Source organism: Protomyctophum parallelum (assembly GCF_964188405.1).
Source record: "Protomyctophum parallelum genome assembly, chromosome: 2".
Lineage (NCBI taxonomy): Eukaryota > Metazoa > Chordata > Actinopteri > Myctophiformes > Myctophidae > Protomyctophum > Protomyctophum parallelum.
Genome location: NC_139699.1, coordinates 14,090,140 through 14,112,639, shown reverse-complemented (window position 1 = coordinate 14,112,639; position 22,500 = coordinate 14,090,140). Strand labels below are relative to the sequence as shown.

General features: G+C 46.0%; 2 protein-coding genes across 4 annotated transcripts in view; both read left to right on the top strand.

Annotated features, from left to right (window-relative positions):
- ppfia1 (PTPRF interacting protein alpha 1) overlaps positions 1 to 19,279 on the top strand; it is a 70,490-nt gene extending 51,211 nt beyond the window's left edge. Inside the window, exons 20-28 of one of the 2 annotated variants that reach the window (XM_083759612.1) lie at positions 3 to 84; positions 684 to 884; positions 7,787 to 7,962; positions 10,375 to 10,472; positions 10,731 to 10,906; positions 11,234 to 11,302; positions 11,866 to 12,064; positions 12,417 to 12,488; positions 14,432 to 19,279. In XM_083759612.1, the coding sequence (XP_083615738.1) occupies positions 3 to 84; positions 684 to 884; positions 7,787 to 7,962; positions 10,375 to 10,472; positions 10,731 to 10,906; positions 11,234 to 11,302; positions 11,866 to 12,064; positions 12,417 to 12,472 (1,057 nt within the window). In that variant the 3' untranslated portion in view covers positions 12,473 to 12,488; positions 14,432 to 19,279. The remainder of the gene's footprint in view (positions 1 to 2; positions 85 to 683; positions 885 to 7,786; positions 7,963 to 10,374; positions 10,473 to 10,730; positions 10,907 to 11,233; positions 11,303 to 11,865; positions 12,065 to 12,416; positions 12,489 to 14,431) is intronic. The other variant, XM_083759611.1, reaches the window with a different exon arrangement.
- A 2,350-nt stretch (positions 19,280 to 21,629) lies between these two features.
- The window catches only part of cttn (cortactin), a 23,372-nt gene continuing 22,501 nt past the window's right edge, over positions 21,630 to 22,500 (top strand). For both annotated transcript variants that reach the window (XM_083759498.1, XM_083759497.1), the window contains exon 1: positions 21,630 to 21,754. The gene's annotated coding sequence lies outside the window, so the exon portion shown is untranslated. The remainder of the gene's footprint in view (positions 21,755 to 22,500) is intronic.

Below are 22,500 nucleotides of genomic sequence, written 5' to 3'. Positions count from 1 at the left end.
AGGCATGAACTTCTGGAGGAGGCTCGCAGGCAGGGTCTTCCATTCGCCCAGTGGGACGGTCCTACGGTGGTGGTGTGGCTGGAGGTATTATTACTATTGTTAATATTACTAGCCTTAACTCGTTGTGAATTACTTTCTGCCGCGGGGGAGTACTGCGCCCTGGGTGCGTTCTCGCATTTTTAATTCACTAATAAATTAATTATTAATTTATAATTTGTTAAATTGGAAAAAAGGGCTTCGTTAGGACCTCCATATCATTATGGTCAATGCCTGTGTGAAAAGTGGGAGTGATGGGTGCAGGCAGTCACAGTGACACACAGACAGACAGACATTGTCAGAATTATAGTATGATTATAGTATGATGATGATTACCGAATTAGGGTGAAGACTAGGAATGTCTGTTATCGGCCGATAAAAAGCATAAAGTAATATCGGAAAATATCGGTATCGTTTTTTTAAGTTACAGGATAGTTATACTTACTGTATAGTGTGTGTGTGTGTGTGTGTGATATGAAATGTGAGCCTACCATAATATGAACCGCGCTCTTTTGGTTTGCAATTAATTAATTAGACACTGCGCGTGCCATGCCTGTGACTCTGAGCCTAGGCTGAAAACCCTGCCCCTGTGAGGGACTGTCTCTCACCTCTCTCTCTCTCTGTCTCTCCCCCCCCCCCCCCCCCAGCTGTGGGTGGGCATGCCAGCGTGGTACGTGGCAGCCTGCCGTGCCAACGTGAAGAGCGGCGCCATCATGTCTGCTCTGTCGGACACAGAGATCCAGAGAGAGATCGGCATCAGTAACCCTCTGCACCGCCTCAAGCTACGGCTCGCCATCCAGGAGATCATGTCTCTGACCAGCCCCTCGGCCCCGCCCACATCCAGAACGGTAGGCGGAGCTCCGTCGCACGCACACACGCGCACACACACACACACACACTCACTCACTCACTCACTCACTCACTCACTCACTCACTCACACACACACACACACACACACACACAGCACGTCAGTTGGTGCCAAACGTTTTTAGCCCTAGAACCCAAGAGAGCCCATTACTAATAACTAGTGAACATTAGCAGATCTACAAGCTCACAACACAGTCAAGTTGTGAGCTTGTTGATCGGCTATTTAGATTGGATTAGATTTTATTCAATTTATCGTCACTGCACAGAGTATTTCAAATACTTTGACAATCAAATGAAGAGTGGCGTCTAGCCAGAAGTGCAATGCAGTAATGAGAGAATATCGTCACGACTTCTTATTTTATGGAATTTCTTTGATGATAAATATAAATAAACTGACCCATTTTTTTATGGATCCCTTTATTTTTGTGGTCCCACAAATGGGTCCTGGTCTACTGTTGGACATTTAGAGGGGCAGGTGCTCAAGTGAATAAATGGGCACCTTGTGCAGCGCGTGGAACCGGCCGGTTGCCTTAATAGTGTGATATTTATAGATTTTGAGGCCTAAATAATAAATTGAAGCTTTTTTTATCAATAATTGATCAATGTCATGGTCATACTGTAAAAAATGAAAACTTTTTTTTTTTTTTTTTTTTTCAAAAGGGCACATTTGTCCAGAGGGAAAGGGCATTTTTCATGTCAATGACCCCCAGAATTATCTCTATTGGGCCACGGACCCCCATCTCAAAATGTGTAGTTCCACAGGGACCCCTCAGAAGCAAATATCTTCGTTAAAAATGTTCGCTCTGAAATACATATTCAATGATTTGCGCCACATTTTAACGATAAAAAAAAAATAGCAGACCTACGAGCTTGTAGATCTGCTATTTTTCAATAGCTAAATTATAACAATGTTTAAAACACCAAAAGTGGTTCCCGCCCAAAATGGTTTAAACTGATAAGTTATTGGTTTCCGTATGATCCTAGATGACTATTTGTCGTGTTTTCCTTGCCGCTCTCGATTAAGAGCGTCTACTAGATGCCTACATGTTAAAGCATGTTGATTGGTCTAACCCTTCTCACACACCTGGCCGTCTGATTGGTCTATACCTTCTGCCCTTCTCACACACCTGGCCGTCTGATTGGTCTATACCTTCTGCCCTTCTCACACACCTGCCCGTCTGATTGGACGCCACAGTTGTCACTCTATACCTAACCCTTTAAGGGCAGTCCATACTGTCCTCCGACCACCGAACTTTTCGTCGAAAAGATCAGACTTTTATTTTTCTCCGAAGTAGAGTTCGGAGATTTACAACATCTGGGAGTGCAGCTTTCAGAACAAAAATTCGGAGGAATGCGTTTCAGAAGTTGCAAGTGACGTCATGTTGTAGTTGTACCGGAGCTTTCCGACGAAAAGTTCGATGGTCGGAGACAGTATGGACTGACCTTAACTTCTGTTCTGTAAGCGATCACAGTATCAACAATTAACAAGCTGATTAACCCCAATTGACAACCAATTTAATTCAATAATCAACCGCTTATATTTATTAAACCTTGTTTCTTTATCTCGCAATCCTGTCTCTCTCTCTCTCTCTCTCTCTCTCTCTCTCTCTGCACGCTTCTCTCTCTTGTGATTGGTTGTGTGTGTGGGTCACGTGATCAGTACACGGACAACGTTTGGCTCACACACGAAGAAATGGAAACATTGGCGGCCACGCCCCCCACGGTTAGTCTCGCTGTGATTGGCTGGCCAGACCGCGGCCCGGCCAACGTGATTGGCTGTGGGGTTTGTTCCGGACAACGTTCCAAGTGGCCTTTCTTCCTCAAGTGTTGACGAAAGCTGAGCTGTGATGAAACTAAGACTAAATGGATTGACAATTTTGTCAACAACAAAAACAAAAAAGACTATAATTTTAGGGAGGGACTAGTGGAGAATAGATCCAGTAGAACTAAAAGACAAGTCATTTCACAACACGTTGCAAGCTTGTAGATCGGCTATTTTCAACGTGCAACCAAATGTAAAATCAATAGGGGCACAGTAGCGCTGTCACCTCACAGCTAGAAGGTCCCGGGTTTGATTCCCGCCATGCTTGTTCTCTCCTCTGCGTCATCAGCGCCCATACCCTGGGTGGGGTTGACGAAAGGACATATATATATATATATATACGTTCATTTTCCACAAACCGTAGCCCACTTTGAGAGCAGTGGATCCATCCATCCATCTTCAACCGCTTATCCATAGTCAGGTTGCAGGGGCAACAGCTCCACCAGAGAGCTCCAGACTTCCCGCTCCAGAGCATCAATAACTTCCTCCTGGGGGATCCCGAGGCGTTCCAAGGCCAACTGCGCCTTGGTCTGCCCTGGGGGTTCTCCTCCCAGTGGGACGTGCCTTGAGGACCTCCCTAGGGAGAGGCAGATGCCCGAACCACCTTAGCTGGCTCCTTTCCAGGCGAAGAAGCAGCGACTCTACTCTGAGTCTCTCTGGCGTGAGAGAACTTCTCTCACCCTATATCTCTAAGGGAGATGCCAGCCACCCGTCGAAGAAAACTCATTTTGGCCGCTTGTATCCGCGACCTTATTCTTTGGGTCATGACCCACACTTCATGACCATAGGTCATAGGTCATGACCCACACTTCATGACCATAGAGTGGTGGATCGAAGGTTTCTATATAATAGTATTGAATACACAGAGGGGGCGGGGCTTCTTGGAACGAGGACTTGTTGTTGTGTTTAATTCCAGAGGTGTTTTCGTGGCTGTGTGGTGGTCTGACCTCACTCTGTAGGTTATTGTTGTTGTAGTTGTGTTAGTGTGCACGTGATTGTTGTGTGTAGTCGTGTTTTTGTGCACGTGATTGTTGTGTGTAGGTGTAGTTGTATTAGTGTGCACGTGATGTGTGTGTGTGTCTGTCGTGTTCCAAAAAATATACAAATGATCCTGGCGGTTTCACTCGTGAAGAAAACGCTAATGTTAATGCTGACGAATTAGTAAAAGGTTCACCAGAAACAGACTTCATCACATATGAGTGACAGAGTCAACTCTGTCGACAACATCGGTTGAGACAGTGTGTTTATTTTTGGACCCATAATGCTTATAAGAGACGATTATTAAGATGACCCAATGTTTATTCTCCATGGAGACAAAAAACCCGCGACCACACAAGGGATGAGCGAGTGACATCAGGACTTCTGGACAGGAGGCAGTTTGAAATCTAGTCCAATAATCTTGAGAGCTTCTAGATAGGCTACTGTTGGTGTGTTGGTATGACTGCATGTTCTCCTCCTAACCCAGCTCTGGTCCATAGCGTTAGGAGAACATGTTCTTCTCCTAACCCAGCTCTGGTCCATAGTGTTGGGAGAACATGTTCTCCTAACCCAGCTCTGATCCATAGCGTTGGGAGAACATGTTCTCCTAACCCAGCTCTGGTCCATAGCGTTGGGAGAACATGTTCTCCTAACCCAGCTCTGGTCCATAGCGTTGGGAGAACATGTTCTCCTAACCCAGCTCTGGTCCATAGTGTTGGGAGAACGTCTCCTCCTAACCAAGCTCTGGTCCATAGCGTTAGGAGAACATGTTCTCCTCCTAACCCAGCTCTGGTCCATAGCGTTGGGAGAACATGTTCTCCTCCTAACCCAGCTCTGGTCCATAGCGTTGGGAGAATGTCTCTAACCCAGCTCTGGTCCATAGCGTTAGGAGAACATGTTCTCCTCTTAACCCAGCTCTGGTCCATAGCGTTGGGAGAACATGTTCTCCTCCTAACCCAGCTCTGGTCCATAGCGTTGGGAGAACATGTGCTCCTCCTAACCCAGCTCTGGTCCATAGCGTTGGGAGAACGTCTCTAACCCAGCTCTGGTCCATAGCGTTAGGAGAACATGTTCTCCTCTTAACCCAGCTCTGGTCCATAGCGTTAGGAGGAGAACGTCTCCTCCTAACCCAGCTCTGGTCCATATCGTTGGGAGAACATGTTCTCCTCTTAACCCAGCTCTGGTCCATAGCGTTGGGAGAACATGTTCTCCTCCTAACCCAGCTCTGGTCCATAGCGTTAGGAGAACGTCTCCTCCTAACCCAGCTCTGGTCCATAGCGTTGAGGAGAACATGTTCTCCTAACCCAGCTCTGGTCCATAGCGTTGGGAGAACATGTTCTCCTAACCCAGCTCTGGTCCATAGCGTTGAGGAGAACATGTTCTCCTAACCCAGCTCTGGTCCATAGTGTTGGGAGAACATGTTCTCCTAACCCAGCTCTGGTCCATAGCGTTGGGAGAACATGTTCTCCTAACCCAGCTCTGGTCCATAGTGTTGGGAGAACGTCTCCTCCTAACCAAGCTCTGGTCCATAGCGTTAGGAGAACATGTTCTCCTCCTAACCCAGCTCTGGTCCATAGCGTTGGGAGAACATGTTCTCCTCCTAACCCAGCTCTGGTCCATAGCGTTGGGAGAATGTCTCTAACCCAGCTCTGGTCCATAGCGTTATGAGAACATGTTCTCCTCTTAACCCAGCTCTGGTCCATAGCGTTGGGAGAACATGTTCTCCTCCTAACCCAGCTCTGGTCCATAGCGTTGGGAGAACATGTGCTCCTCCTAACCCAGCTCTGGTCCATAGCGTTGGGAGAACGTCTCTAACCCAGCTCTGGTCCATAGCGTTAGGAGAACATGTTCTCCTCTTAACCCAGCTCTGGTCCATAGCGTTAGGAGGAGAACGTCTCCTCCTAACCCAGCTCTGGTCCATATCGTTGGGAGAACATGTTCTCCTCTTAACCCAGCTCTGGTCCATAGCGTTGGGAGAACATGTTCTCCTCCTAACCCAGCTCTGGTCCATAGCGTTAGGAGAACGTCTCCTCCTAACCCAGCTCTGGTCCATAGCGTTGAGGAGAACATGTTCTCCTAACCCAGCTCTGGTCCATAGCGTTGGGAGAACATGTTCTCCTAACCCAGCTCTGGTCCATAGCGTTGAGGAGAACATGTTCTCCTAACCCAGCTCTGGTCCATAGCGTTAGGAGAACGTCTCCTCCTAACCCAGCTCTGGTCCATAGCGTTGAGGAGAACATGTTCTCCTAACCCAGCTCTGGTCCATAGCGTTGGGAGAACATGTTCTCCTAACCCAGCTCTGGTCCATAGCGTTGAGGAGAACATGTTCTCCTAACCCAGCTCTGGTCCATAGTGTTGGGAGAACATGTTCTCCTAACCCAGCTCTGGTCCATAGCGTTGGGAGAACATGTTCTCCTAACCCAGCTCTGGTCCATAGTGTTGGGAGAACGTCTCCTCCTAACCAAGCTCTGGTCCATAGCGTTAGGAGAACATGTTCTCCTCCTAACCCAGCTCTGGTCCATAGCGTTGGGAGAACATGTTCTCCTCCTAACCCAGCTCTGGTCCATAGCGTTGGGAGAATGTCTCTAACCCAGCTCTGGTCCATAGCGTTATGAGAACATGTTCTCCTCTTAACCCAGCTCTGGTCCATAGCGTTGGGAGAACATGTTCTCCTCCTAACCCAGCTCTGGTCCATAGCGTTGGGAGAACATGTGCTCCTCCTAACCCAGCTCTGGTCCATAGCGTTGGGAGAACGTCTCTCCTAACCCAGCTCTGGTCCATAGCGTTGGGAGAACGTCTCTCCTAACCCAGCTCTGGTCCATAGCGTTGAGGAGAACATGTTCTCCTAACCCAGCTCTGGTCCATAGTGTTGGGAGAACATGTTCTCCTAACCCAGCTCTGGTCCATAGCGTTGGGAGAACGTCTCTCCTAACCCAGCTCTGGTCCATAGCGTTGGGAGAACGTCTCCTCAACGCTATGGACCAGAGCTTCTCTCAACACAGCTGGACCCTACATGTGTAGAGTGTTAATGCAGTGGGTGTGGTGAGGGGTGTTTTATGTTAAGTCATGCATGTTCTCCTAACTAGGTGTAGTGTGTGTTGGGGGTATAATATAAATTGAATGACTCCATGTTCTAACCCAGCACTAACTACAGGTGTAGTGTGTTATTGTAGTAGTGTGATGGGGGTGGGGGTATTATTAATATTAATGGTGCATGTTCTCCTAACCCAGCACTCACTAAAGCACCGCCTCTGTGTTCTTGTTCACCACGCTAACCACGCTAACCAATGCTAACCACGCTAATCCAGGAGGATGAGGAGGGTAGCTGGGCCCAGGTTTGACCCCACACACCTGTCTCTGTCTATATCTCTGTCTGTCTTTTTCCCACTGTCTCTGATAGTATGAACAACTAAAGTGAACCCTACCCTACTTTATTTATCATACATATTTATGAAGGCAAGCCTTAAGGTGCGTTCAAACCTGAAGATATAGATTTGTTTCCAGTTGCTTCAATCGCTACACTTTGATCACGCAGGAAATTCAATATATTTAACATAATTCCTGCTACTATATAATTTATGAGCAGCAACATTAGTTCCTATGTCTTTGCAAAGTGCTTGTGTATAGTTTTTTGATGAATAAAACCACTGTGGCTCCGAACAACATCAACGCTGGTTGGCTGTCAGGAGTCCGTGGATACCATGCGACCGTTTGCGTCACCCCGTTCGCCCTGTTCATGCCGAGCTTTGACTTTGAATGTAATCTCTAACTATCCAGGTTTGAACGTAGCCTACGAGACCTTAAGTCTCCGATTGCTCAGTCTGAACAAAGCCTTACAGACATCTTGTCTCCGATTGGCCAGTCTGAACAAAGCCTTACAGATATCTTCTCTGTTATTGGCCAGTCTGAACAAAGCCTTACAGATATCTCGCCTCTGATTGGCCACTGTGAACAAGGCCTTACAGACATCTTGTGTCTCATTGGCCACTGTGAACAAGGCCTTATACGCTTAGACATCTCGCCTCCGATTGCCCAGTATATGAACGAAGCCTTACATGCCATGCTTGTCTCTGATTGGCTAGACGCTGGCGTACGGGGACATGAACCATGAGTGGATCGGTAACGAGTGGCTGCCCAGCCTGGGTCTGCCTCAGTACAGATCCTACTTCATGGAGTCTCTGGTGGACGCGCGCATGCTGGACCACCTGACCAAGAAGGACCTCCGGGGGCAGCTCAAGATGGTGGACAGCTTCCACAGGTAGGACATTTTGACCTTTATACAATCATTAGGCTACATGGATACTAGCTTGATTGATTGATTACTTAATTAGTCCAAAATGTGAAGTGCACAGAGGTACAGTAAAGTGCACAGAGGTACAGTAAAGTGCACAGAGGTACAGTAAAACATTGAAGCTAAAAGGTCTCCATTGTGGTCCTTTTATTCAATTCATCTACGGAGCATATAGTCAGAGGAGCACCTGGAGGAGTTCCTTGGTGCTCCTAAAATGCGGCGACCCGTCTCGCCGGATGGATAAAAGAGGGATGCATGAATAACTTATATACGATATTTATTGGATAAGTGGGGACTGGGGAGTCAATGGAGAGTATTGCAACTCTAGATTCATCCCATTATTAAAAAAAATCTATAGTTGCAAATTGCAGCTATAGATTAACTATTCCAGCCCTATATGCATATTCTAATACAAACTTCTTAATACTTCCTAAGGATAATATGAGCATCAAAGCAATATTTAGATATTTATTTTTATTTAAATAGCCGATCTACTAGCTCACAACGTGTTGCGGAGGCGACACGTTGTGAGCTTGTAGATCAGCTATTTGTTTAACATACAACACGTCGTACGGCGAAGCATACGTCAGGCTTCCCTTTTGTTTTTAGCCGAGGCGACGTACACAGTCAACACAGAGTCAGACAGTCAGACACACATGGCTCCTCTGTGCAAAATAAACAGTGTACACTACCCGACTTTACGATAATAAGGGACAGTATGTCGGGACACGCTGTTGTCATGTTGATAATCTTCATGTTGTGCAGCAGCAGTGCCAGTCCGCAATGCTTGGCACTCCTCCCAATACCTGTACCCGTAAAAAGTCGGTGGCCGGTGCCTAGGCTGTGAGACGGCATCGCACACGAGCAACTTGCTCCAGCACCCGGAAAACAAACACAAGCACAGTGGCGAATGAGAAGAGTGCAAAGCATCCAAAGCATGCCCTTTTACAACTTTTACTTTTCAGTTCGCTCCACATTAAGGTTGGGCGATATGCCAATTTTTTTCAACCGCCAATCGTCTGACCAATATTCGCCGATTGACGATGTATTCGTGTCATAAAAGTAGAGTGAGAACAGCTCACTGCAGGTCGCAAAAAAGCCAGATCTACAAGCTCTCAAGGCGCCGCGTCCTGCCTGTTTTCGCAGCTCCGTTCGCTAGGCGTTGAGAGCTTGTAGATCAGTCTGTTTCTGCAGACTGCAGCGCAGCCAGGGTAACTTGCTCCCTTCCCTCCCCGGTCCGGTCGTCGGAGGCTCGGAGCGGAGCACTGAGCAGCGGAGCCGACAAGCTGCTGCAGCCGGGCTGATCCACACAGGCTCTCAAGGCGTCGCGTCCTGCCTGTTTTTGCAGTGCCGTTCGCTACGCGTTGAGAGCTTGTAGATCTGTCTATTTTTGCAGCGCTGGTGTCGGGGTCCGTTCACGTTGTCAATAAAAATAACTTAGATTACAGGCGGAGATGAAGTTCAATCAGTGGGTTGCACCAGTATTGGCTAGACGCTAAGCTAAGCGCTAAGCTAATGAATGATCCCCGTGCCTATACACTAACACTAGTAGACAGTTTTTTTTATTTCCCCCCCGCCACTCACGGGTGGCGCATTGGGATTGTGATGAGACACGAGACAGCAGTGTGCATTCTGTTGTGACTGTATATTATTAAACTGCATGGGTCTGGACTCCGGAGCTTAAACAACATGTAGGCTACAGCCTCCCTCAGCTCCCAGCCAGGCTGCCGTAAGTGCCGTGCGGCGGTGCCCGAGGCTGGCTGCTGACAGTGCTGAGTGCGGGGAGTCGGGACTGTGGGAGCATACCATTATAACGGGAGGAGGTGATTTCCACCCGGCCGCTGTTACTACTTTGCTGGGCCAAATTGATCCACATGTTGCTCACACTTTACAGGTTATCTAGGCTAAATCGTCCCGAGAAATCGCCTAATAAAAATATTCGGCGATTGGATTCGTATATTCGCGATTGACGATGTATTCGTATCGTCACCCAACCCTACTCCACATCTGAAACTTAGAAGCCGAACCATTTGTGTCAGGTTTTCTCAGTAGTAAACTCCTATCCTCCTGTCAACCAGGAGCAAGGAATCCTCCCTCGTTTGTGTAAGGACGCGCTGTGATTAGCCACAATGGCCAGTGCACTTATGCAAGACGTGCTGTGATTGGCCAGTACTACTACTTTGAGTGGCAGTCAGTGGGAAATGCTCTCCCCAGCTGTTGGTACGCAGAAGCGCTTCCCGGCGCTTGATTGACAGCGCATAATTAATTTTGACGACGCATGCGCACTGGCGCACCGCTTATGTGCAGCCCTGCATATAGTCAACTATGTTCTTCAAAACATTAGGTCATTCTGTGTGTGTGTGTGTGTGGGGCCAACAGGAACAGTTTCCAGTGTGGAGTCATGTCTCTGAGGAGACTCAACTATGACAGGAAGGAACTGGAGAGAAAGAGAGAGGACTCTACGCTAGAACTACAAGGTAATAGAACTACAAGTACCATGACCACCATTATGTCAAGTACCAACCTAGAGGAAGAGAGAGGACTGTCAGAGTGTGTTATGTTATTCCAGGTGTTGTGGTGTGGTCCAATCAGAGGGTGTTATGTTACAGATGTTGTGGTGTGGTCCAATCAGAGCGTGTTGTGTCATTCCAGATGTGGTGGTGTGGTCCAATCAGAGGGTGTTATGTTACAGATGTTGTGGTGTGGTCCAATCAGAGCGTGTTGTGTCATTCCAGATGTGGTGGTGTGGTCCAATGAGAGGGTGATCCAGTGGATCCAGGCCATGGGGCTGAAGGAGTACAGCAGTAATCTGTATGAGAGCGGAGTCCACGGAGCGCTGCTGGCTCTGGACGAGACCTTCGACCACAACGCCCTGGCCCTGATGCTGCAGGTCCCCATGTCCAACACACAGGTCAGTGCACGCACACACACACACACACACACACACACTGTCCCCATGTCCAACACACAGGTGGGTGCACGCACACACACACTGTCCCCATGTCCAACACACAGGTCAGTGCACGCACACACACACTGTCCCCATGTCCAACACACAGGTCAGTGCACGCACACACACACTGTCCCCATGTCCAACACACAGGTTGGTGCACGCACACACACACCTGTCAGTTGTTTTGTAGAAAGGTGTCACTAACGCAGCATTACAGTGTGAAACGCTGGCCTCTCATTGGCTATGCATGTTTAACGAGCCTGACCTTTTGACCTTCCTTTACAGGCCAGAGGGACTCTAGAGCGAGAATACACCAGTCTGCTGAACATGGGAACTGAGAGACAACTGGATGAGGTGCACACACACACACACACACACACACACAAAAAACACAGAAATGCCTTTGTAACCCATTATTTCACCCGGTGCCATTTGCCTAAGTTGTAATCCTGGGCGCTACTCTCCCTCTGCCAACATGGGGAGAGCCCCGAACTGACCTCATGATTCCTTCAATGCATGAGGAGTGAACAGAACCCTGACTGGGGGACGTAGCTTGTGGAAGGAAGGAACACGTTATTCCAACCAGTTCCTTCCCCCCTTTTTTGTGAGGGTACCTACCCTAGGGGACACGGGGAGAACATGTGAGGGTACCTACCCTAGGGGACACGGGGAGAACGTGAGGCTACCTACCTTAGGGGACACGGGGAGAACATGTGAGGGTACCTCACATGTTCCCTACCTCCCTGTAGCGATGCGACGCTCTGATTGGTTCAGAAACTACGATTCTGACGTTTCAGGCTGAAACTTCAAAATGAAATTCCCAAAATTAACAATTTCACCACATCTTTAAATAAGAGCGTCTGATAAACGCCTACATTGTAAGTGTTTTAAAGGGGTATCTTTGTCGCCCCCTGCAGGACGACGATAGGAACTTCCGGCGCGCTCCGTCGTGGAGGAAGAAGTTCCGCCCCAAAGATATGAGGGGCGTGTCCCTGGGCTCCTCTGACACACTGCCCGCCAACTTCAGAGTGACCAATAGCAGCGCGGCGGCTCCCAGAGTGACCAATAGCAGCGCAGCCTCTCCCTCCATGCAGCCAAAGAGAAGCCCCGCGGACGGTAGGCACTTGTGTGTGTGTGCGCGGTAGGCACTAGTGTGTGTGTGTGTGTGTGTGTGTGTGTGGACGGTAGGCACTAGTGTGTGTGTGTGTGTGTGTGTGTGTGTGTGTGTGGACGGTAGGCACTAGTGTGTGTGTGTGTGTGTGTGTGTGTGTGTGAGTGTGTGTGGACGGTAGGCACTAGTGTGCGTGCGTGTTTGTGATAAGTTACTGCCCTGGCTGTTCCATGTACTCCTGTAATTCTTTTGATTGGCTTTGCTGCTCTAGCATCTGTGTGTGTGCGTGCGTGTGTACGCGCCTGTGTGTGCAGTGACTAACGTGCATGTGTGTGCATGTGCTCATGCTCACCGCAGGGAGCCAGTCCATTCAGAGACTGGACACTGCCACGGTCAGAACGTACTCCTGTTAACAGCAGCCCCACAACGGTGAGTTAGTCATGACTTTTACTGCAGTTTCAGTCACATTTTAGTCGTTTTAATTTAGTCCAACGTCATGGTGTTGTCATGATGCCTGACCCAGTGTTGATTTCGTCGACTCGGGTGCGATTCATACTCCTATTTTTGAGCCGAATAAAAGTCGGTTCGGCTCTGTAGAGCCTACAATGTGACGTCATTTGAGGTTCGGGGGGGGCGGGTACCGTCCTAAAGTTGGCTCTTCGGTGCTACTGAAAATGTCTGACGAGCCGAAATCATTTCGGCACTACAGCGCCGAAACAGCGGTAAAATAGGAGTATGAATCGGCCCTTAAGCTGTGATGAAAGTCATTTTACACTTGGTTGCCGACTGAAAATAGCAGATCTACAATGTCTAGACTGCAAACTTATAGTCCTTTTAGACCTTGTAGTTTAGTTTTTATCTGTTGGTGAAATTGCGCTGCTCCCGTGCTTGCGGTTACGGTTAGGTTAGGGTTTTAGGTCTGTTGTCGGTCTAATGTCAGTCGGACCAATAGTATTATTTTTAGTCTAGTTTTAGTCAGTGAAAACAGGTAGGTAAATTAACACTGCTCTGTCTCTAACCTTTGAACTCTAACTAAACCTCACCTGTACTCTGTCGTACCACGGTCACCTTTGAACTTTAACCTCATCTATGCTCCGTGCTACCACCATGACCTTTGAACTTTAACCTCATCTATACACCATGCCACCACCGTGTCTCTGACCTATCCACTATAGTGGTCAGCAAGCTCCTACGAGCTTGTAGATCTGCTATTTTAGAAAAATCGTGAAAATGTTACGCAAATCTTTGAATATATATTCTTTCAGAGCGAACGTTTTTAACTCAAATCTTTGCTTCTGGGGAGGTCCCTGGAACTACATATTTTCAGATGGGGGGTCGGCGGCCAATTACAGATCATTTTTGGGGGTCCTTGACATGAAATATTGAGCACCACTGATATAGAAACATAGGTATTTCAGAAAACTTTCATGATTTAGAAGATTTTTTATTTATTTCGATGTCAGGCCTAAATGGGTTACTGTATCCAAGCTGTCAACCAGTATTACATTACTTGACCATTTAACACATTTTGAGACATAATCGTTTATTTATAATTTTTTACCTCACCAAGATGGAGGCTCCATAGAGTCCTGTAATGTCGGCGATCGTTAGTGGCGTTTATCTCCGAATTGAGGCTCAGATGAGGTCATGTGAGGTGAGGGACGATGTTAGGAGCTCGATAAAAAACATTGTGCGAGGCTCCAGTTAACAGATTAGCGTTTTTAATGCTAGCGAAGGGTCAGATCGTTACTACATCCGGTTCACGAGTCGCGTCACAGGGTCTTCTAAGCAGCAATTTTTCGGGCAAAAGTTAGCACCGAGTATAACACCCTCTGGTGGTAGGACAGCGTATAACACCCTCTGGTGGTAGGACAGCGTATAACACCCTCTGGTGGTAGGACAGCGTATAACACCCTCTGGTGGTAGGACAGCGTATAACACCCTCTGGTGGTAGGACAGCATTTAACACCCTCTGGTGGTAGGACAGCGTATAACACCCTCTGGTGGTAGGACAACGTTTAACACCCTCTGGTGGTAGGACAGCGTTTAACACCCTCTGGTGGTAGAACAGCGTATAACACCCTCTGGTGGTAGGACAGCGTATAACACCCTCTGGTGGTAGGACAGCGTTTAACACCCTCTGGTGGTAGGACAGCGTATTACACCCTCTGGTGGTAGGACAGCGTATAACACCCTCTGGTGGTAGGACAGCGTATTGCACCCTCTGGTGGTAGGACAGCGTATAACACCCTCTGGTACGACGAGTATAAATTCAGCTTCAATCTGTTGCACAACGCAGCTTTAATAACGCATGTTCTACTGCCCTCTCTCTCTCCTGTTCTGTGTCTATGTCTCTCTCTCTCTCTTCTCAGTTTATCCTCATTATTTCTATAGGTAACCGTGGTAACCGTTGGCCAGAAGAGGAGGCGGAGTTCCCTGCCTTCAAGACCAGGATGATGAACTGAACCTGATTATTAACAATTATTATTATTATTATTATAATAATTATAGACCAGGATGATGAACTGAATCTTTTTTATTATCATTTTAATTATTATCATCACAGAAGAAATACCTTTTAGTCATGTTGTCACCGTACCCCCCCCCCCCCCCCCCCCCCCCAGAGGACATATTCTAGATTTATTCTAAGTGTATCATATTTATGGACATGTAATTGATTTTAGAATTACCTTGTATCTCTTTTTTTTTACCTCCATATCACTTTAATCAACTCCCTCCCTTTTCCCCCTCTACTGAGCTCTTATTTTGAAGCTCAGTTCCCCTCTACTGAGCTCTTATTGTGAAGCTCAGTTCCCCTCTACTGAGCTCTTATTGTGAAGCTCAGTTCCCCTCTACTGAGCTCTTATTGTGAAGCTCAGTTACCCTCTACTGAGCTCTTATTGTGAAGCTCATTTCCCCTTTACTGAGCTCGATTTTCCACTACACGTCAGATGTAAGCTCAGTTTGTATATTTCTATCAACAGAACATTTTATCTAATCTTTTTGTTTTTGTTTTATATTATAATCCTCATCTTATCGACCAGATGTATCCTTGTTATTGTTGTTTTTATTGTTTTTCCCCATCGTGGTCTTTGAGATCTAATCATTGAATTTATGCTCAAAGTGACTTTGATAAAATCTGTGATATAACTCTATCCGCTTTGTTTAACCACACCCACAACAACTCTAGGGGCGTGTATTTGTTTAACCACACCCACACCAACCCTGGGGGCGTGTCTTTGTTTAACTACACCCACACCAACCCTGTGGGCGTGTCGTCATAGCCGATCTTTACAAGCGAGCTTGTTGATTGGACTATAATTCCGGTGTGTGGAGGAAAAAGGAAGGGGATCAAGCATTGCTCCCTGTGGCACACCGCTCGACACACTATAGGGCTTAGCACTGGCGGCCATTTTGTGGTTCCACTCAAAAGAATAGGCCATTAGTTTTTCCCATTGAGATTTCCCCAAAAAATATTTATATCTGTTGTTTTAAGCCTAGAATCAAGCCATCCAGGATCCTGGTGAATTATGACCATAAAACCTTTGATTTCGTGGGAATTAAAGAAAAATAAGCGCTAAATTCAGTGCCATGGACGGAGATCTTTTAATGTGTTATATTGATTAAGGTTGGTCGCGATCCTGAGCTACACCTGGTCGGCTCTGGAATGCTAGCGCCATGTAGACGACCGATGACCCCGAGATCCAAGATGGCCACTTGCCACAAAATAATTAATACGAATAAATGGATCTTAAATGATTTGAAGTCATGATTCACCAGGATCCTGGATGGCTTGATTCTAGGCGTAAAATAATTTATATATAAAAATGCTTTGTGAAATCTCTATGGGGGAAAAAAATTAATGGCCTATTTTTGAGTGGAAGCACACATTGGGCTGACACTGCTACGCCCTACATTTAGTCAAGTGGTTATAGTTACTATTGTTAAGCTCATCACATGTGATATATATTGGAAGGATATCAGGCTGGTATAAGACGGATGTGAAACACCTTTTATTATCACTTTCACCCTTTTTATTCTCATAATCTGCGATACCAAAATGAAACCTCTTGAATAAAACACTAAGCTAAGAAAAAGCCATAATATTTACCGCTATTAACAAACGGTAGCAGGAAATCCACCAGCTACGTCCGGATGCAAGTCAAATAGAGGAAGTCCCACTTAGTGCCAGAGGTTCTCAAGGTGTGGTCCGCGGACCCTCTGGGTTCCTCGATGTGGAACCAAATGGACCCTTACAGGTCTGTAACTCTGAGAGTGTAACACCTGGAACCAAATGGACCCTTACAGGTCTGTAACTCTGAGAGTGTAACACCTGGAACCAAATGGACCCTTACAGGTCTGTAACTCTGAGAGTGTAACACATGGAACCACCTCAAGGGTCCATTTGGTTCCATTTGTACACTCAGAGTTACAGACCTGTAAGGGTCCATTTGGTTCCATTTGTACACTGTTATGTGGGATCCACTGCTCCTTTAGCCTCTCCTCTACACCTCCTTGGGAAGGCGTGTAGGGCCTTTTGCAACCAGCAGATTTCACAGACCACAGAGCCCATGGCAGCAGATCTCACAGCCCATGGCAGTGACTTTTCACATCATTGACAACAAGGCAGAGGCGCTGGATGTTGGGTCCACGAGGCTGGAGCGTTCTAGGCGAGCGAGTGTTGGCGCCTAGCCTCCAGCGGCTAGCCTCCAGCGCCTAGCCTCCAGCGCCTAGCCGCCTCTTATTCGTCCGACGGACGGAATAGCTTATCACCCATTTTCCTAAATTTGCACATCGTATGTGACAATGTGGCGCGTTTATAGGCTAGCTAGCTTGGCCAGCGAGCATACACGTCACTTCGTACCCTTCCTAGCCCTAAACGGAGGACGGCGTTAGCCAATGAAGATGATGTAGGCGGGGTTAGCCAATGAAGATGATGTAGGCGGGGTTTGTGAAATTTGCTGGTGGGGAAAAAAGGCATATGTGGAGAGTGTGCCCCCCCTCCCCCCCCCCCCCCAGGGAGAGCACACAGGAAGTCTCGCTCACACGGTGGCGAGTTGAAATGTGGAATCTCTCCATCAATGGACCAAGTTCACTGCGGCCTCAATCGACCCCACTCCCCCCTCCCTGTCTCTCTCTCTGTCTGTCGCTCTCTCTCTGTCTGTCTCTGGCTCTCTCTTTCTATCTCTGTCTGTCTCTCTCTGTCTCTCTCTCTCTCTCTCTGTCTCTCTCCCCACAGGGCGGTTTGATCTGCCCCAAAAAAAAACTTTAGAGAAAAACGGAAAAACGGAAAAGTAAAAAATAAATAAAAGAAGAAAAACACTTTGTACGAAGACTTAATATCAAGCCTTATATGTTTTGTTTTGTTTCTTAACTGCTTGCTGTCCTTTTGTTCTTATTTATTATTTAGTCATCGGTTCACATGTTTCTCTCACCAGCTTTTATTTCTAGTATAAATAAATAATGAAATATTTATGTCAAGGGTCACAGTTCAGAGGTCAGCTGCATTCGTGTCCCCCCTGTGTGTGTGTGTGTGTGTGTGTGTGTGTGTGTGTGTGTGTGTGTGTGTGTGTGTGTGTGTGTGTGTGTGTGTGTGTGTGTGTGTGTGTGTGTGTGTGTGTGTGTGAGAGTGTCAGACACAGAGCAGAAACCTATCTCCATGGATGTGACGTGTATGTCAGTGGTTCTCAAAGTGGGGTCCGGGGACCCCCAGGGGTCCTTGAGGTTGTTTAAGGGGGTCCCCGGCTAAAATGATAAGAACTAAATGGACCCTTATGAGTCCATAACTCGAGTGTACAAATGGACCCGTTGGGGTTCATTTGGTTCCATCAGTTCAATTAACATATATGATTTTACAATATATACATATTGGGGTCCCAGAGACATAAATGCCATTAAATGGGAGTCGGTAGCCTAATGCATGTCAAACTGGGGGCCTTGAAATTAAAAATGATTGAGACTATTGCCGTAAACATCTTCTCTTATGGGGGTCCCTGGCATATATTTTCAAACGGGTGTCCGCGTGGCTAATAATTTGGGGTATCCTTGACATGAAAAAGTTTGAGAACCACTGATGTACAGTATGTGACAGAGCAGAAACATCTGATCAAAATCATAAACTTGTGTTTGTAAATGAACACCCTTATGTCACTGCAGGGTTCATCAACCCTTGTCACGTCGTGGTCCATTTATTTATCAGACATTTGAGCCACGGACCACCATCTGATGACATTTAGCCTCTCACCCAAAACTAAAGAATGCTTTGTTGTCCACAACTCCATGCTGTATTGATGTTGGTATCAATTAGAAGAGATTACAGGCTTTAACTTTGATATATAACAATTCTTCTACATTCTCTTATCGTGTAGACTTATGGTAAATTAATTCATGCAGATGTTTAACTCTTGAGAGGGTCAAATTAAACCAAATGGAAAGATCTATAAGGGTCCATTTGGTTGCCAACTCTCCATTTAGCTGCATGGGGACCACCTGGAACCCCCTCGAGGACCACTGGTGGTCCCTGGACCACCTGGAACCCCCTCGAGGACCACTGGTGGTCCCCGGACCACTGGTTGAAAACCACTGCTCTGTGTGATCATAACTGCAGCGTCAAAATGAAAGTATTAGATCTACAAGATCTGCTACTTTTCCGGTTTTTGAATTTGAATTCCAGGAAATGGAAAAAGAAAACTAATAGTTTTTTGTTTTGTTTTTTCAAATGGATCCTAATATGTAGACATAGTACCTTTCATCAGTTCGATATTTATATACAAAAACACACGCACACACACACTTAACCACTTTCACTTTAAACATGTTAAAAAATATCCGATTTACAAGCTATTTTTGCGACACATTGCCGAAGCTTGTACATTGGCTGTTTTCGATACTTTTGTGTAACGCTGTAATCTCGGACAGAAGGTCGTTTTAATGTATGAGATAAAAGGTTTTATGGTGGAGATACGAGGTTTAGTGGAGTCTCCTGATGGGTGTGTATGTGATCTATATATAGTCGTTTTTATGCACAAAATACAAATCATGTTGCTGTCCTTGTTTTTATTTCATTTTCCTCCGATCTCGTAACAAGATGATGTACAGTCTGAGTACCTTAATGAACTATTTTTATCACAGTATTATTTATTGCTTACTTTCAATAAAATACTGAAACTTATTTTCCACTGCCAATAAAAAGACTAAGTCTTTGTGTTTTCAAGCATCCATCGCCTCGGCTCTCCTTTTTTTTTGTCCAGTTGGAAAAGTGTTGGCTAAAGTGTATAGTTGCTTATTTGTGGCTTTGTTTTCTAATGTTTAAACCAACAATTCCAAGGCGAATAGAACTACAAACTCAAGTGTCACATCGCGTCGCGTTGTGAGTTTGTAGATCTGCTATTTTCAAAGCCTCTGTAGATAGCTTTGAAGCACAGCTCAAGACCTATTTCTTCACATGCTTTTTAGTTGACGTAAAGACGTCAATCTTCTGGTGCAAAAAAGAAGAATGCCCTGATATTAGTATGGCCAAGCCAGTCTAATTCATGTCCTCAATGTTTGGCCTTATTCACTGCCTTTTTGCTTTAACTTTTTCTTTATTGCTCTGTAGGCCTAAAGCACTTTGAGCTGCATTTCATATCATGAATAAAGGTGATATAACTCTACATCTGACCTCAAAATCTCCATACCTCTATATGGAGCTGACCAGCCTGACCTGTTCTGACATTCCATATGTTGATCCTTCCCCATCCATCCATTCTCTTCTATGTCTCACTTTTGACTTGATACCTGTCCATTTAAACTCTAGACGGGCCTGCCCCAAACCCGGCAGCCGGTGAAAACCAGAGTTCTCAGCAGGCCCGGAAATGAAGATCTTACCCCCCATGCCAATTAAAGCACCAGCGCACACCCAGCAGTCTGCTGTCACCCAGGCGGATATGTTGATGGGCTAGCAGTGGGTGCCCTTTAGGGAGGTCGCTTCTCTTCTCGCCCTCAGGCGTCTTACTCTACAGTAGGGCCTAGATACAGTTGAAGTGCCTGATGAATGCCGTATTTCCCGTTCTTACCAGATGATGGTCATGCATCCTTTTGTTTTGCTAATACTGCCAGCCAGACAGGAACGACTGGAGCCAATGCTCACCTATCTATTGTTCTAGCCTATAGGGGTTGTCATTTATTTTGACCAGTTCTTCCAAGGCAGGCAAGAGTCACTTTGGCCCCGTTTAGACTGGCAGACAAATCTAGCCTGAATCAGTCCTGTACGTGCCACATGGAGATTGAAATCCGATTGGTTTAAATGAGTCCAACATGTCACATGACTCATTTAAACAAATCAGATTCCAATCTAAATGTGGCTCAGATCTGATTAAGGCTGGATTTGGCTGCCAGTGTAAAAATGGGGCCTTCGAGCCCGAGTTGGCAGTGCAGCCTGTGGCCTCATTCACACTTACCAAACACCAATCAAGCAAATGTTTGGTCGTTTGTTAGGGCCACCACAATGCTTTTCCAATGGGAGTCACATGGTTTGACCAAACATTTGTGTTTGATTGCTGGTGGTGTTCTGCCCCTCTCCCTCATCAAACACAAATGTTTGATCAAACCATGTGACTTCCATTGGAAAAGCATTGTGGTGGCCCAAAAAAAACGACCACACATTTGCTTGATTGGTGTTTGGTATGTGTGAATGAGGCCTGTCTGTGCGCAATATGAGGGGTCGAGGTGGGGTTTCAACGCCCCATCTTGACCCCCTGTGGCGCCGGGGGTCAAGATGTCCACAATTCCATGCTGGTCAAGATATGACGGAGACAGTTTGTTTATTTTTGGACCACAATTCTTATGAGACGATTCTAATTTGACCCAATGTTACGAGTTGCATTCGCTTCCCGCGTTCACACGTCTTACTTGTTTAAACCACTGGATCTCAAATAGTTTCATGTCAAGGACCCCCATATTATATTTTACTTAGGGAGTGGCCCCCTGCAGTACCAGATTTGAGGTGTTAGAATTTTAATTAAAAACAAATAAATCTTCCAAATATTCAACTACCGGTATTAAGTTTTCCTCAAGATGTTTTTTTAAATAGCAGATCTACAAGCTCACAACTTGTACGATGAATTTGCTATTTTCAAATAGCTGACAGCTGGCGGATGGAAATGAAGCTCCACCCTGACTAAAACTTGCAGCATCGGCCAGAAAAAACGGAAACGCTTTGCCCACGCTGGTGGAGCTTCATATCCATCCAACAGCTGTCTACTCTCGCTACGCGAGCTATTCGGAGAATGTGGAATAGTTGTTGGGCTGCCAGAATAGTGTGGACAACTATTCCACACTATTCTGGCAGCCAGACAACTATTCCACAATCTCCGAATGCTGCATTTGGTCTGGTAAAGAGAGACTACCAGCTGTCAGGAAGAGACCCCTGCCAGTCGCGGCATCTTGCATCTTCGTGACGCTACTGTCTGGATGCAGGTTGTAATTTGTATAGTTGCTTAATTTTGGGCTTGTTTTCCTGGAGCTGGCTGCTTATTTCTCTCACAAACTCTGGCAACACGGCACAGTTCCCAACCTGAACCTGGCAACCCAGGCAACACAGCCACACAGCCACAGTTCCACCCAGGAAGATCTGACTGAGCGTTCAGGGCGTTTTATCCACAACTCTGTTGGTTTTTATCACTTCAATCATTCAGGATTCATTAAGGCTCATTAAGGTAAGAACATAACACACGTTATTTAACCATAACCGTTAGAGTCAGTTATAATAGGGAGTTTATTCCAGACAGGAGAGAAAAAAAGGCTGTTAGCTTTAAAGCTAACTGCTAAAAACCTGGAGCAGGAAATGGCAGGGGAAAATAACTCCACATAAATAAACATTTATTATTGTTATTATTCAGTGTTTAATTAAATGACATTACATTTGTTAAGACTGTCTTCTATACATGTATGTAAATGTATAATGACGCTAAAAGCATCAGGCATAACATGGGGTTTAATAGGTTATAGTGGAGGGTCTCTAAGCAGAATTATGAAACGTGTTTCCCCTTAAGTGTTTAATTAATTTAATTAAGTGTTTAACTAATTCAATTAAGTGTTTAATTCCACCCTATATATTTCGATGGTGGTGGTGGTGATGATGGTGATGATGATGATGATGATGATGATGTTGATGTTTATAGCATTCGGTGTCAACCTACCTCTACCTTTTTAGAGGACGTTTTTCTTTTTTTTTCCCAACACGGAAATGAAGGGATGTTGCTGGGATTGTGGGTGTTGACAGACAGACAGACAGACAGACAGACAGTTTATTCTCTAAGTCTAAATCCTGGCTTCTTGAACACCCAACTGAACTGATTGATGTGACGATAAAAAAATAAGTTTAAGTCATTTTTTTTATTTTAAACTATGAGACATTTGGTAAAATTTCTACCTGATCTACTTTCTGTCAACAAAGTGGAAG